The sequence below is a fragment of the Zootoca vivipara genome, chromosome Z (assembly GCF_963506605.1).
Source record: "Zootoca vivipara chromosome Z, rZooViv1.1, whole genome shotgun sequence".
Lineage (NCBI taxonomy): Eukaryota > Metazoa > Chordata > Lepidosauria > Squamata > Lacertidae > Zootoca > Zootoca vivipara.
This window is the reverse complement of record NC_083294.1, coordinates 29,461,710-29,477,507: the sequence shown is the minus strand read 5'-3', so window position 1 is coordinate 29,477,507 and position 15,798 is coordinate 29,461,710. Positions and strand designations below refer to the sequence as shown.

At 43.0% G+C, this 15,798-nt stretch overlaps 1 protein-coding gene across 1 annotated transcript in view; it reads left to right on the top strand.

Moving 5' to 3' along the window:
- Window positions 1-5,027: 5,027 nt before the first annotated feature.
- Window positions 5,028-15,798, top strand: part of LOC118084367 (endothelin receptor type B) — an 18,376-nt gene continuing 7,605 nt past the window's right edge. Inside the window, exons 1-2 of the mRNA XM_035113811.2 lie at window positions 5,028-5,279; window positions 7,832-8,367. Of these exons, the coding sequence (XP_034969702.1) occupies window positions 7,912-8,367 (456 nt within the window). The 5' untranslated portion in view covers window positions 5,028-5,279; window positions 7,832-7,911. The remainder of the gene's footprint in view (window positions 5,280-7,831; window positions 8,368-15,798) is intronic.

Below are 15,798 nucleotides of genomic sequence, written 5' to 3'. Positions count from 1 at the left end.
ACACAACGCCCACTAAATTATAAAGCGAAAACCCCTTGCTGTGCCCCCAAGTGCGTGTTAGGAGAAATGATGAACAACTGCCTAATGCTGCCAGGCGTTTATTAATGCAGCCGCCAGGAGAGGCTTTGGGCTTGGGCTATGGGGGTGGAATGGCTGTTTTGGTGGTTATTGGACAGTTGTTCCCCCCTCCCACCCTACGTCAGCCCATGACCTATTTGGGCTTCTCCTCCCCCCCACCTCCCGCCCAGGGCTCCATCCGGGATAGTATTTAAAGGGCTGTAGAGCTAAGGCCTAGTCTGTAAAATGGAGCCGAGGCCTAGTCTTTAGGCTGTAAAAATAGAGGCGAGGCCTTGGCTTGGGCTAGTATTTAAATGTGACCCAAGGCCTCCGCCCTGTCTCTCCATTCCTTGGCCCTGGCCTGAGTCTGTGGGTTGTCTGGTAATGGCGCCTTGGTGGTTTCAGTTGCTTGGTTGATGACATCATTATTTTGTGGGTGTGGCGTAGACTCCGTGGGGAGGGAGGGGGTGTAGGAGGAGGAGCTGAGGGAATAACGAGCAGTCGAGCGGTTACGGAGAAAAGTTCAGCCGACACTTTCACGATTTTTACATTTTTATATATATATATATATATATATATATATATATATATATATATATATATATATATGTGGACCCAGGTGGCGCTGTGGGTTAATCCACAGAGTCTAGGGCTTGCTGATCAGAAGGTCGGCGGTTCGAATCCCTGCAACGGGGTGAGCTCCCGTTGCTTGGTCCCAGCTCCTGCCCACCTAGCAGTTCGAAAGCACATCAAAGTGCAAGTAGATAAATAGGGACCGCTCCGGCGGGAAGGTAAACGGCGTTTCTGTGTGCTGCTCTGGTTTGCCAGAAGCAGCTTTGTCATGCTGGCCACATGACCCGGAAGCTGTCTGCGGACAAACGCCGGCTCCCTCGGCCTATAGAGCGAGATGAGCGCCGCAACCCCAGAGTCGGACACGACTGGACCTGATGGTCAGGGGCCCCTTTACCTTTACCTTTATATATATATATATAGATCTTCATATAAAACCTAGATTTGTATCTATTCCAGACTCTCAATATAGAACGCCTAACAAAATGAATTTTGAAGTCCACATTAACTTCAGCCCTGTCACACCACATATATCCATAACATCCAAACTTTAAATCATGACCTGCTACTTCCAAAATTCTCCCGTTTTTTAGCATTATCCAGCCTAAACAGCAAGCGGCAAAGTACAATTTCAAACCAGGCATTCCCAGTGCTGTCTTTCACATCTTGCAGCACTTTCATTTTAACTTGTGTTCAAATCTCTTTGATAAATCTCTTTGCCATTCTTTAAATGGTAGATCGTTATTCACAATAGGTATTCTTTGAAATAGAAACATCATTCTATGCAAAGCATTCATTTTCATCACTGAAATTCTGCCAAGCAATGACAGCTTTAACTTCACCCATTTGACGTATCTTTTTTAACTTCAGCCCATGTTTTGACCTAATTATTTTGAAATGATGCACAATTCATATTTGTCATGGTTATACCTAAGTACTTTTTTCCAGTTTGAAACCCTGTTTTCTCCATCAAAACCTTCTGGTCTTCTTTGTTAACATTTTCATTTTCTGATGGTTAATCTTAAAACATGCTAATAAACCAAACTCTTTTAGTTTATCCATAAGAACTCCTATCCATAAGTCCCTGCAGTGGGTTTTCTAAAGTTAACATCAAATAATCAGCTCTTGATTTATACATTTCTTTTTGAATCTTTATTCCCATAACTCTCTCATTTTGTGTAATGCTTCTAAGCAAGACTTCTAAGACCAAGATGAAAAATAATGGGGATAATGGGCATCCTTGTCTTGTCCCCTTCCGCATATCACAAGATTTAGTCAAATCTCCATTAACCAGTATCTGTGTTGTCTGTTGTGTATAAATTGATTTTACCCATTTAATAAAATTATTTCCGAAGTTCATTTCTTGCAAAACTTCAAACAAAAACACCCAGTTCAGATTAACAAAGGCCTTTTCTGCACCCAAAAAATCAGAGCAACTTGTTTTTCATTGTGATAATTCAGATATTCCAAGATGCCTAATACATTTCTAATATTGTCTCTTAGCTGTCTTTTAGACAAAAATAAACATTGATCATAGTGAATAAGGTCCTGTAGAATCTTTTCAGATCTTTCCACCAATATCAATGTAAATAGTTTATAGTCATTATTCAGTAAGGAGAAAAATCAATAATTTTTTACTAATATTTTTTCACTTTTCACAAAAACTAATATTTTATGGACAAGTGTCAAGCTTATGTAGGTGTCCATGTGAAATAGTGGGAAAAACCTTTCCTGGCATATTACCTGTGGCCAGCATTGTTGTGGAGAATGGGGTGATTAAAAACAATCAATTATCCTGTCAGACTGAGAATATTCCCTCACTGGTGGAAATTTAGGATATTCCACCATTCTTCAGGAGTGTTTCTTTTCTTTCAACAAAGTCAGCGGCTCACGTATATTCCAACAAAACTTTAATAATAAAGAAAATTGTAATGCAATAGCATACTATCTGAGAGAAACTAAAACAACATCAAGCAAGAATGACAGTTGGTCTCTCTAACTGAACCTAACTGAACACCTGAAGGGAGGGGCTGATTCCAAAAACCCAGCACACCAGATGCCAGACATTCTACTGTTCAAATTAGGCCCCAGTGTTTTTCTAACAAGCATAACATTTTGTTGACAGGCACCCACAAATAAATACTTCCAGTACAACACTGTGCATATTAATTCTTAGTATGCATTAAGGAATTGCAGGTTAGTATGACGTCCATGTGGAAAGTTGTAATGCCCACAGGAAATTACAGTTGGCAACCTAATGATTTATGTATTTTCAGCTCAGCATTTAATTTGCAGAAAAGACAAATGTCATGGAAGTTCCCTTTTTTAAGAAGAGGATTTCATGTTAATGGATATCATAATGCATCACCTGGTCAACAAATTTCCTTTTCAATTTCCCCATCTTAAAATCAACAATCAACAATAACAAATATTACCAACCAGTATACTTCAGTAGGCTGTTTCTACTTATGTGCTTTTTTTCAAGGTAATTACTTTCCTTTGGGGGCACATTTCCCTCTGTTTCTGGTGTTTATCTCAAATTATGTGAAATCGTTTATATTTTGTGTTAAAGACTACCTTAAACCTTTTACAGCAGGGATGAGGAACCTCCTTTCCACAGACCAAACTTTGCCTGATATGGTCTCATTTTGCCCGCAAGGCTATTTGAGGGAAGCCATGCCCAGCTGCCTTACACCTGATACCTTACACGTTGTTACAAAGTAAGGGTGAGACACAGGACCCTATGTCCAAGGTTGAAAGGATCGTCACAGAGCAGGCTTTGCAAGCTTTCCTGCACTCCTGAATGGGCCAAAAGCAGCTTCTATCTCTCTTTCATTCCTCACCTTCATCCCACCACTGTCGCCTCTGTTGCTGTAGGGAAAAGAGACTGCACATTACCTCCTCACCCTTTCTTCAGTGAAAGCAGCAGTGTGAAGTGTGAGAATGAATGGGATAAATAAACTTATTTCCTGCCTCATTCCCCACTACCCTACTGCCACTGCTGCTGTGTGAAGGAGAGGAAATCCTACATTTTACAGTGTACAGTGTACAGGAGCCGGACAAAGAATTTTGACAGGTGGGCAAAAGCAACCCATCTGCCAATTATATGACATCAAAATGATGTCAAACAACTGGCAGATAGGCAGGCCCACTGGCCTTTCAAATTTGGCCCACAAAGCTTATGCTGATAATGATCTAGCCTGTGGAGCGTAAAAGGTCCCCAACCCCTGTTAAACTGGGTTGTAATGTTTTGTGTGGCAAGGCAAGAGAACTTCAACCCCTGAGACAATTTTTAGATGAGCCCACCTGCTAGGGAGAGCCAATCAGGATGGACCTGCCTCCTTGAAACATGGTGTCAGAAGCTACTACATGCTTCACAAAAAAAGAGTTTGGGGGGGGGGGTCTAGGAGAGCAATAACAATTCTACTCTTTTCTAAATCACACCCATTTTGAAGTTAGTGATAATTAATCTTAAAATGTTATCTAATTACTAATTATATTGATATATGATTATATTTTCTTTTTTTAGAAAAGCATTGATGTATGTCCACACTCTTCTTGTCTGACTTGTCTTCCAGATTTGTAAGCTGCTTGAAGGCAGAGACCTTCCTCCTTTTATAAAACTTTGTAAAGTGCCCTACATTGATAGGTAAAGGGACCCCTGACCATTAGGTCCAGTCGCAGACGACTCTCGCTTTATTGGCCAAGGGAGCTGGTGTACAGCTTCCGGGTCATGTGGCCACCATGACTAAGCCACTTCTGGCAAACCAGAGCAGCGCACGGAAATGCCGTTTACCTTCCCACCGGAGTGGTACCTATTTATCTACTTGCACTTTGATGTGCCTTTGAACTGCTAGGTTGGCAGGAGCAGGGGCCGAGCAACGGGAGCTCACCCTGTCGCGGGGATTCGAACCGCCGACCTTCTGATCGGCAAGTCCTAGGCTAACCCACAGCGCTGCACTACATTGATAGTGTAACACAAATAATGCCCTAATAATTACCATAGCTGCCAAGTTCTCCCTTTTTTTAAGGGAAATTCTCTTATGCTGAATAGGCTTCCTCGCGAGAAAAGGGAAAACTTGGCAGCTATGATAATTACTAAATTCTCAGGGAACAAATTCCTACCAGTACTGTGTCTCAGTACTGGTAAAAATGTGCCTGGTATAACAAGACGGTTCAGGCGATTGACCATATGATAGAGGTTGCTCTTTGGGATTCAATTCCTGTCATCATTCTCTTCCTGCTTTAGCTATCTCCCCCCTCCACCTCCCCTCTGCCTGAAGCATACAAACTGGTTTATGATTTTGCTCTCCCACATGACAGCTTTTCCATGTCAGCCCTATTTCCTTCACCCTTTCTGATCTAATGCCTATTGGCTGCCGTGGCTGAACACAGAGGAGGGACAAGCCCTAGGTCCTCTATAATTACAGCCCATTCCTTTTTTGAAACTTTTCATCAAACTCTTATGAGGGTATACATCACAGCTGATCAGCATCTCCATTGCATCAGTTTTGGGAAGTGGTTGGATCCAAACTCCTCTGATTTCCAAAACCACACAGCTCACTTTGTTGGATATCTCTCCATGGTGAAAGGGATCCTTGGTGTGAATGCAACCAACACAGAGGGCTTCCTCCTTCAAAAGGACTGGGAAGGTAACTGAATATTGTCAAGGCAGACAATTATTCTAGGGTTGTTATGCATGCATGATATTCTTTTTTAACAGGCTGTATATATTTTAAGTGTTCTATCCTTTACAAATATCTAATATTGTGGCATGGGATGGAGGAGAAATATGATTCAATTTGTACTTAAAGGTGAACCTTTCCCAAACAATACATGGACCGAAACACTACCATCCTTCAAAATTTGCACTTCTCTGAGTTTTGCAGTGCAGTTATCCAGCCAAGTAATGTGTACCAAGATGCACATACTATAGTAAAGTTTTCATTAAAATGCATATAGTCATGAAAGTACTCAGATTGGGGAAACGGATTTGCAATAATGATTATATTAGGTTAAATTGCATAGAAAAATATGTATATGAGGAGAAATTTGCACCCAAATGCCGATGAATTTTCATGAGGACTTGTGTGAACTCACAAACTGTGAATTCACAAACTGATACGGCAATGCGGAGAAGAAAAAAATGTGGGCTGGGAAACTGAAATTAATACATTCTCCAGTCCTAATTATGGATGGAGTTAGACAGTGTGTCTTTTGCAGGTGGCTGAACGAAACCATCTGTAATTTGTGTGGGGTTTTTGTTGTTGTTTTTAAAGAGCTTTTCAAAACAAAGGCCTACAGCCAATATGCTTTAAAAATGAATGGGGGTTCTGTGTTAATTGGGAATGGTGGAAAAATTGGTTCCGTTCTCATTTTAATGCAAGCTTTGCTTTCCAATTTTTCACTTTCCAATGCAAACCGCAGCATAGCAATCCTTCAAAATTTATACTCCTCCAATTTTCGTGATGTAGTTATCTAACAAAAGGAAATGTGCAAGAAAACCTATATTAGGGGAGTGTGTGTGAGAGAGGGGTGAGGGAGAGAGAGAGAAATACAAAACCACATTATATTAGATGTATGTACGGTATGTATGTATGTATGTTGTGGAAATGCAGCAAATCATACTGTACTGAATATTAGAAAATTAAAAGACTGAGAGAAACAAAAATTGGCAGATTTGCACATCCCTAGCAGCACTTTTGTAGGAAAAATATGGTATCCATCCCTGTTTAATGTATACATACGTACATACATACATGGCAAGGAGCAGTAACTCACTGCATGAATAGCACCCCAGGTTTAATCCCAAGCATCAGTGATCCCATTAACAGGGAGGACCATAGTTCAGTAGCAGAGCATCTGCTTTGTATGCAGAAAGTCCCCAGTGTCTTTACGTAGGGCTAGGAATGTTCTCAGCCTAGAACCATGGAGAGATGCTGCCAGCCTGTGTGGGCAATGCCTAGATCATGGGTAGGCAAACTAAGGCCCAGGGGCTGGATCTGGCCCAATCGCCGTCTCAATCCTGCCCGCAGACGGTCCAGAATCAGTGTGTTTTTACATGAGTAGAATGTGTCCTTTTATTTAAAATGCATCTCTGGGTTATTTGTGAGGCATAGGAATTCGTTAATCCCCCCCAAAAAAATATAGTCCAGCCCCCCCACAAGGTCTGAGGGACAGTGGACCAGCCCCCTGCTGAAAAAGTTTGCTGACCCTTGGCCTAGATCAGGCATCCCCAAACTGCAGCTCTCCAGATGTTTTGGCCTACAACTTCCATGATCCCTAGCTAACAGGACCAGTGGTCAAGGAAGATGGGAATTGTAGTCTAAAATATCTGGAGGGTCGAAGTTTGGGGATGCCTGGCCTAGATGGACTGAAGATTAAAAAATAAATAAAAGCTGGTCACTGATTGTCCAACAGACATTTTAACTGAACTTTGATTTCATAGTTTTAGCACACTTTCCATTTTCTTTCAAATGAGTTTCTTATACACCGCTTAGAGATGATTGCAATTAAGTGGTTTATAAAATATTTAAATAAATAGATTACAGGCAGTTTCAGTGAACTGAAAATTACCCTTCTAGATTTATGCAGATGCACAGTCTCTTCTTTACCAAAGACACCTGAAACTTCAGTAAGTGTCTGTCACACACACACACACACACACACACACACACACACCCCTCTTTTTCTTTTTCTTTTTCGGGTTGTGTTTCTCATTTTCATGGTAGCTACAAAAAGGAGACAGAATTTCTGTCCGTTCCAGTTCCTCAAGTCTTTGTCACACCCTAAACCAGGGATGGGGAACATATGATTCTCTGAGGTTTGGTTGGGCTACAACTCCCATCACTCCTGACCATCAGCCCTATTGACTGGGGCTGATAGCACTTGGAGTCAAACGGTGATGAATAAATAGCTCAGATGATAGAGCATGAGACTCTTAATCTTAGAGTCATGGGTTTGAGTGCCACATTGGGTGGAAGATCCCCGCATTGCAGGGAGTTGGACTAGTTGAACCTCTTAGTTCCTTCCAGCTCTACAATTCTATGATTGTATTAACATCTGGAAGGACACAGGTTCTCTATTCCAGCCCTATTTGAACAATAATCAGGCTCAAGGAAATTCATGCAGAGTAACTGTTCAATATCACTGTTTCTCTCCTCTCCTGTAACTCAGAGAACTCACCCTTATCTTCCTTCCACAGGCAAGATCAGGAAAGATCTTTAGCTCTGGGTCCCACCAAGAGACTCAAAACTTTGGCTGAGCTTTAAGCTTTCCATCGCTATGGGCAACTTTTCTACTTTACTTGTTCTGGCCTCTTGCCTGGCCTGCCTCATCCTGAGAGTCTCCAGCCAGACAGCCGTGAGCTTCAGGAATACCCCCATCCCCTTTGAGGTTCTGGATCAAGACAAAGCTTACAGTCTCATTCAGCCTGGAATATTTACAAATTCCAGAGCCACTGTCAACTTTTCAGGCAACCTTATTGGAGATGGCATCACAGAGAGCCCACAGCTGTCAGTCATGTGTGCCAAGCCAACAGAAATCCGACAGGCCTTCAAGTACATTAACACGTTTGTGTCTTGCACTATCTTCATTGTGGGCATCATTGGGAACTCCACCCTCCTGAGGATCATCTACAAGAACAAATGCATGAGGAATGGGCCTAACGTCCTCATTGCCAGCCTGGCTCTTGGGGATCTTCTCTACATTCTCATTGCCTTGCCCATCAATGTATATAAGGTAAGGCCCCTCTTGGCCAGGGTGGGGAAAGAGGAAGAAAGCACCCAAGTTTGGATGAGTTGATTACATCACTGCAATGCACTGCCTGGGGAATCAAGACTCTTCAGCAATAAAAAGTGACCATGAGTTAGCTGGCTGCCATATATACTAGGTTGAAGATGGGACCTATCCAGGCATTCCAATCCCTTGTCCAAGGAGGGTGAGTGAGAGATGGGGCCCATCATCCCCATTCTTGTTAGCCTCCACAACTACTACTACCACTACTATTACTACTACTATTTTATTATTTATACCCCACCCATCAGGCCAGGCCTCCCCAGCCACCCTGGGTGGATAATAAAAACATAATAAAACATCAAACATTAAAAACTTCCCTAAATAGGGCTGCCTTCTGATGTCTTCTAAAAGTCAGATAGTTGTTTATTTTCTTGACATCTGGTGGGAGGGCGTTCTACAGGGCGGGCACCACTACAGAGAAGGCCCTCTGCCTGGTTCCCTGTAACCTAACTTCTTGCAGTAAGGGAACCGCAAGAAGGCCCTCAGCGCTGGATCTCAGTGTCCAGGCTGAACGATGGGGTAGGAGATGCTCCTTCAGGTATACTGGACCGAGGCCATCTAGAGCTTTAAAGTCCAGCACCAACACTTTCAGTTGTGCTCGGAAATGTACACTTCCAGTCACCAGTCTAGCTGCCACATTCTGGATTAATTGTAGTTTCGGGTCATCTTCAAAGGTAGCCGGATGTAGAGAGGATAACTTCTGATACAGGAACACTTTTCTGTTCCTGAGGGTCCCCATGCAGATTCAAAAACCTGGGTCTCATGGTGTTCTAGGTTGCACAAGGAAATCCTCCATGTGCAGAACAGGTTGTCTGCTACATATGTTTCCCTCCATGATCATGGATCACAGTTGGTGCAATGGACATAGCAAGTGCACTCATCCCCACTCTACGTGACCTAATTGTGAGGATTAGAGGGTAACCCTTGTGAGGGTAATTAGAGCACCATATTAGGGGTAGCATGGAACACCTAAAAGATGCTTCTTTTTGGGGTAACATGAGGGATATGGAAGAAATCTGATTTGGCTCACTTTTTAAGGTGAACCTACCTAATTAACACTTTCTGAAACTGTAACACAGGCAACCTTAGGAATGCTCCGAATTTAGCAGTGCAGTTCTCCAGTCCAGCAGTGTGTCTAAGAATGCATATACTAGAATAAAGCATGCATGAAAAGGTTTCCGTTTCCGGCAAGATGGCGAACAGCACCTAGTCAGCGTGAGCTCTCTGATTTTATCTTTTAAAGACTGTTTTAACGAGCATAGAGATTAGATAAAATTAAGCATTCCACAGTTTTTTTAATAGTAGCTTTTAATACCCCTAATATTATTCAGAAGTTTAAAGCTGAACCTGATTATTTTATTACGTTACGAAGGACTCACAGGGAGATTTATTGGTTGTTTGCACTACGGACTTGGAGGTATAGATGGAGTATAAAATATAGAGCTGTGACAGAGCTGTGAATTTTCATGACTTCTTCCCGCCCCGCCCCCCAATTACAAACTGATGTAGAAATTTGGATAACTGCAGTCATGATTGGAAAAAATAAACTGAGAGAAACCAAAATTGGAAGACATGCCCATCTGTACCCTCATATTATGTAAATTTGTGTCCCTCTTTTCTTATGATCTATAAGTGCTTGCCGCATGTTGGGGAAGACGCAAGCACAGCAGTTTTTTTCTGTTTTGAGAGTAATTTATTTGGGGGAACATTTAGACACTGGATAACTCCCCTTTTCTCCGAAATGGTATAGACTATAGAGTGACCATTAACAGATCAGTGAAGTCATATACACATTGCCATTTAAAGAGGACTTTCCTTGCACAATCCCCTAATATGACCAATAAGTCCAGAGCAGGGCTTCCCAAACTTGTGTCTCTAGCTGTTTTTGGACTACAATTCCCATCATCCCTGGCTACACATCCTGCTGGCTAGGGATGGTGGGAATAGTAGTCCACAAACAGCTGGAGACCCAAGTTTAGGAAACCCTGGTCCAGAATCTAAAATTCCCTACTGCACCATGGTGCAGAGATGGGCGGTTCAGAAGCATTTAGGAAAACTCTGTGTTTATTTCCAAGCAGAAGCATCCCTCTTTGAACTCCTTAGCCCTGCAGCTGAGGACACAATCAAGCTACTGTTTTGCATCTAAGAGCCAGAAGTTGGTCAGATGTCAGAGAAGCAGCAAAACTCGGCTTTCGCATGTACTCTGCTGGGAAGCCTCCAGTGCAAAATATTTCTGTGAGACGTAACTGTTTGTGCAGGCTGACTTGGATATTTCAAGTTGTTTTGGATGTTAGCCAAGGCACCTCCTGATTACAATTAATCAGGAGGTGCCTTGGTGGGGAGCCAAAACAGTTGTGGACACATGGGATCCTTCATGGGGACTTTGTTTTGAAAGGGCTGCTACTCCTGCTTGCCTTCTCTGAAAGTGGCACAGCAGCAATGGCATATACAATCTGACCTTTGGTTCATCATGCTTAGTATTGTCTACAATGACTGGCAGGATCTTTCCAGGGGTTCAGGCAGGAGTCTCTCCCAACTCTGCCTGGAGATGTTAGGGATTGAACCTGCAACCGTCTGCTTGCAAGGCGGATGCTGTAACCACTGAGCTATGGGCTTTCCCAAGAACTGCCCTCCTCTCTGTTTCTAGATGCAAAGATATTTGTACATCCCTTGACTGACAGAGAGAAGGAACAGAAAGTTGAACAAAATCTTCCCTACATTAAAGAAGAAAGGAGTGGTTTTATGAAAGAGAAAAGATGAGATTAAGTTAGATCTTTAATTTCTCTGCCCATTTCCCATGAAGGAGATGGAAGCAGTTCACAATATACAAAATAGAAGCAGTGATCATGAATGCAATTGTAGATTGAATTAACTGAAGCGTAGTGTCCAGATCACAAGAAGTAAGAGTTCTGACTTAGTTCTGCATTTTTTATGCAGTCTAGGGATAAGTAAATCTTTTTCACTTTCTGGGTTTTTTTTTTTACTTTTTCCATTTTCCAGTCTTAAATTCAGTTCAGATGCATTTTTTTCATCAGTTTGCAATTTATTTATTTTTAAAAGAACAATCTTCAAGGAAATTCATCTGCGTTTCTCCTAAAATACACTCCCCCCAAAATAATAATAATAATAATGCATTTTTGTATGTTATTTTCACTAACAATTAATTCTATTGTTTTTATGGATCACGGTTGTGATGCCATGATGCCAAAAGTTTTTATGCCCCCCCCCAGGCCTGCCCCCATTTTATTTATTTTTTATTTTTTAAAATAACATTTTTTTAGAGGCTGCTTCCATAGGCCCCCTGCTGTGATACTGTGCTGCCAGAGGGGTTTTGTGCCGTGTGTCCATTTTTAAAATAAAAAATAGCCATTAAAAAATTCAAAATTATTTTAATTAATTATTATTTTTAATTACAGGTAGGTAGCCGTGTTGGTCTAGCGTAGTCAAAACAAAATTTAAAAAATTCTTCTAGTAGCACCTTAGAGACCAATGAAAGAGGTATGAGTTTTCATGTGCATGCACACTTCTTCAGAAACCTGAAGAATCTGAAGAAGTGTGCATGCACATGAAGGCTCATATTATTTTTAAATATGTATTTACTGTCCACTCTGAGAAGTAGCCCACTGTGATGACACAAGGTCTTTGTGCCCTCAAGCCAGCCCTAATTTTTCTCCATTTGAAAATAGCAGTGATGGTCATGGTCCTAATTTTACTGACCACTGACCACTCCCTTAGATCCACTGCTGAGATTCAGTGGTGCCAAGTGTGCCCTGTGACCCCTCCAAGATGAGCATTAGCTCTTCATGGTTTCAGGTGGGAAATGGACAAAGCTCAGTAGCAGAGCATCTGCTCTGCATGCAGAAGTCCCCAGATACATTCCTCAGCCTCTGCACATAGTGCTGGGAGAGACTCCTGCATGAAACCCTGGAGTACTGGCAGTCAGTGTAGAGTAGACAATACTGAACTGGCTGGGCTAACTGCCTGACTTGGTATAAGGCAGCTTACTCTGTTTCAGGTGGGAGTCTTTTCCAGCTTTGCTAGGAGATAATGGAGATTGAAGTTAATGCCTTCTTTGTGCAAAGTATGCATCCTGCCCTTGAACTCCTGCTGCTACTCAAAGCCCCTCTCTTGCAAGCAACCAGAGTCTGCCTCCTCCCTGTACTGTACTCAGAAGATAAGCAAATGAATTGTTTGTTTTTCTAGCCCTCGTGCAATTTTTTTCTGGAGCAGTCTAAGGGCTAAAGCAATTCATGACTGTTGCCATTTCTATCTCTAAGGGGTGAAATAAGGGGTGAATAGGTGGAAATGAATGTTTGAAAGCTTTCCAAAGTGCCATGCACACCAAAAACTAACATCTCAACGATAAAGATCAGCAGATCCCTTTCCCTGCCTTGACATACTAGCTTTCCATATGCAGGAAGGGTTTATTATTATTATTACTCTGATACCATCTGCACTAAACATATAAACTGCACACAACCCTGCAGTTCCCAGAGTGCCCTAGAGAACAGGATTGATTGTTAAACCACTGGGAATTGTAGTTCTGGGAGGGGAACAGAGGGTCCTGTAACAGCTCTCTTTGCACTTAATAAACTACAATTCCCATGATGCTTTTGGGGGGAAACAATGACTGCTGAAATAGTATCTTAGCCCTTTAAATGTTTGGTGCAGATGGAGCCTGTCGTACCCATTAGACCCATTGAAATGGACTGAGGGCCATTTATTTCAGTGGGTCTACTCTATGACTCATGTTGGCTATCACCTATGGTCCGAGAATGGCTAATTTTAGCTGTTTTTCCCATGGCTTAGAACTTCAAGCTGAGTTACTCATGGAAGTTCATTCCTGCGCCAAAGCTCAAGGTCTTAATAGGCTGTGTATGACAACTGTTCTATATCTGGACAAGTTATTCAGGACCTAACACAAAGAGGAAATCTCATTCTGGTTGTTGAATGGAATATCCTAACTGTTACACAATTTATTTCATTAATCCACATTTTATTATTTGCCGTATCTGTGTAATCCAATATTTAGCGTGAACTGAAACAAAACTTTCCAGTCTAATTCAAAGTAAACCAGTCTGGTAATCGGATTTCCATGATACAGTAGCTGATTCACTGATTTAAGAGGGTTTTTTAAAAAATAATAATAATGATGATGAAAGAGGAACTTCTTCAGCCAGCAAGTCATTTCTGAACATGTAAGGAGAACTTTCATAAATTCTTCTAACAGTTTTCAAAACTGAGATGTTTTACCTTTATAACTATTTTGTTTCCAAAGTTCATTCATCTAATGATCAGAAACTATTTTCTGCTTTTCACCTGACATTCTTCAAAATACAGCTGACTGATATTTTACATATTTGTTTCATGAGCAGAACACTTGCATTTCATACAAGAACTTGCAGATTAATTTTTTTCTAGGGAAGAGGCTACACATAGCCAGAATGGTATATTAGTTGGACTCATAGAGACGCGGGTGGTGCTGTGGTCTAAACCACTGAGCCTCTTGGGCTCGCTGATTGGAAGGTTGGTGGTTTGAATCCCCACAATGGAGGGAGCTCCCGTTGCTCTGTCCCAGCTCCTGCCAACATAGCAGTTTGAAATCACACCATTGCAAGTAGATAAATAGGCACCGCTGTGGCGGAAGGTAAACAGTGTTTCTGTGCACTCTGGCTTCAGTCACATTGTTCTGCTGCACCAGAAGCGGTTTAGTCCTGCTGGCCACATGACCCGGAAAGCTGTCTGTGGACAAACGCTGGCTCCTTCAGCCTAAAAGCAAAATGAGTGCCGCAACTCCATAGTCACCTTTGCCTGGACTTAACCGTCCAGGGGTCCGTTACCTTTTACCTTTATCTAATTAGTTGGACTCAGTAGTGACTGGTGCCCATTGTGACTGGTCCTCCCAGGGCCATCTTAAGTGTATCGGGCACCATGGCGCGATGATCCCTCCGGCGCCCCTCGCGCTCCACCAGGCAGGGCCAGGCACAGCGGGCAGCCGGAGGGCACGCGCAACAGGCAGGGACGCTACCAGCTGTGCTCCGCCTGCGCCTGCTCGGCCAAAGTGATGGAGCGGCGCTGCAGTCCAGGGAGCCCAAGCTGCCAGCTCGACCGAAGGTTTGCAAATTAGGTGCCGCGGAGCATTGTGGGGCAGTGCTGTCTGCGCTCACTGTGATTTGAAGGAGTGTGGGCGGAAGGTAGCCCTGTTCCTCTTCCCTGCTGCCCCTCGACGGAGGCAGCTCTGCCGCTGCTGCTGCCACCTCGCTTCAGCCACCGCTGCTGGAAAAGGAGCGAAGCGGGCGAGGTGGAGGCGTGGGCGGCTCCGTGTGCCTCCTTGATGCGCCCCCTGCTGGGCAGGCGCCCTGGCACACCATGCCAGTCAGCCCTGGGTCCTCCACACCCCTCCCCGCATTCACTACTGTCTGTGGCACTTCAGATGTGATTGGGCTCTGACTCCCATCAGCCAGAGCTACTGCAGCCAATAGTCAGGCGCACTAGAAGCTGCAATGAAGAAATATCTGGAGGGCCACAGATTCCCCATCTGTAAACTAGACAAACCAATTGTAATAATAATAATAATAATAATAATAATAATAATAATAATAATAATAATAATATATTATTTATACCCCGCCCATCTGGCCGGGTTTCCCCAGCCACTCTGGGCGGCTTCCAACAGAAACATTAAAATACACTAATTTCTTAAACATTAAAAGCCTCCCTAAACAGGGCTGCCTTCAGATGTCTTCTAAAAATCTGGTAGCTGTTTTCCTTTTTGACATCTGATGGGAGGGCGTTCCAGAGGGCAGACGCCACCACCGAGAAGGCCCTCTGCCTGGTTCCCTGCAACTTGGCTTCTCGCAATGAGGGAACCGCCAGAAGGCCCTCGGAGCTGGACCTCAGTGTCTGGGCAGAACGATGGGGGTGGAGACGCTCCTTCAGGTATACGGGACCAAGGCCATTTAGAGCTTTAAAGGTCAGCACCAACACTTTGAACTGTGCTCGGAAACGTACTGGAAGCCAATGTAGATCTTTCAAGACCGGTGTTATGTGGTCTGTATAAGGCATTTTTATATGTTCATAAAAGTGATCTTTTATAGAGCAGTTGCTGCACCACTGAGTCCATCCATGTTTGCTACTAGGGCGAGGGAATGTTTAGCATTTTTGTGTAGCATTTTGTTGTTGGCTAGCTTTGAAAGGATGGGCATCAATTCAGCCTAAAACACCTCACAACAGAAAGATGTGGTACAATGGTGAAAGTGCAGAATGGGACTGTAGACTACAACCAAGGAACATTTTTGAACATTAAAAAGTACTCCTGGCAACTAGAAGGCCGGGGGTGGGGGGAGCATCAAATTGTCAAAGGCTGGTGTATGG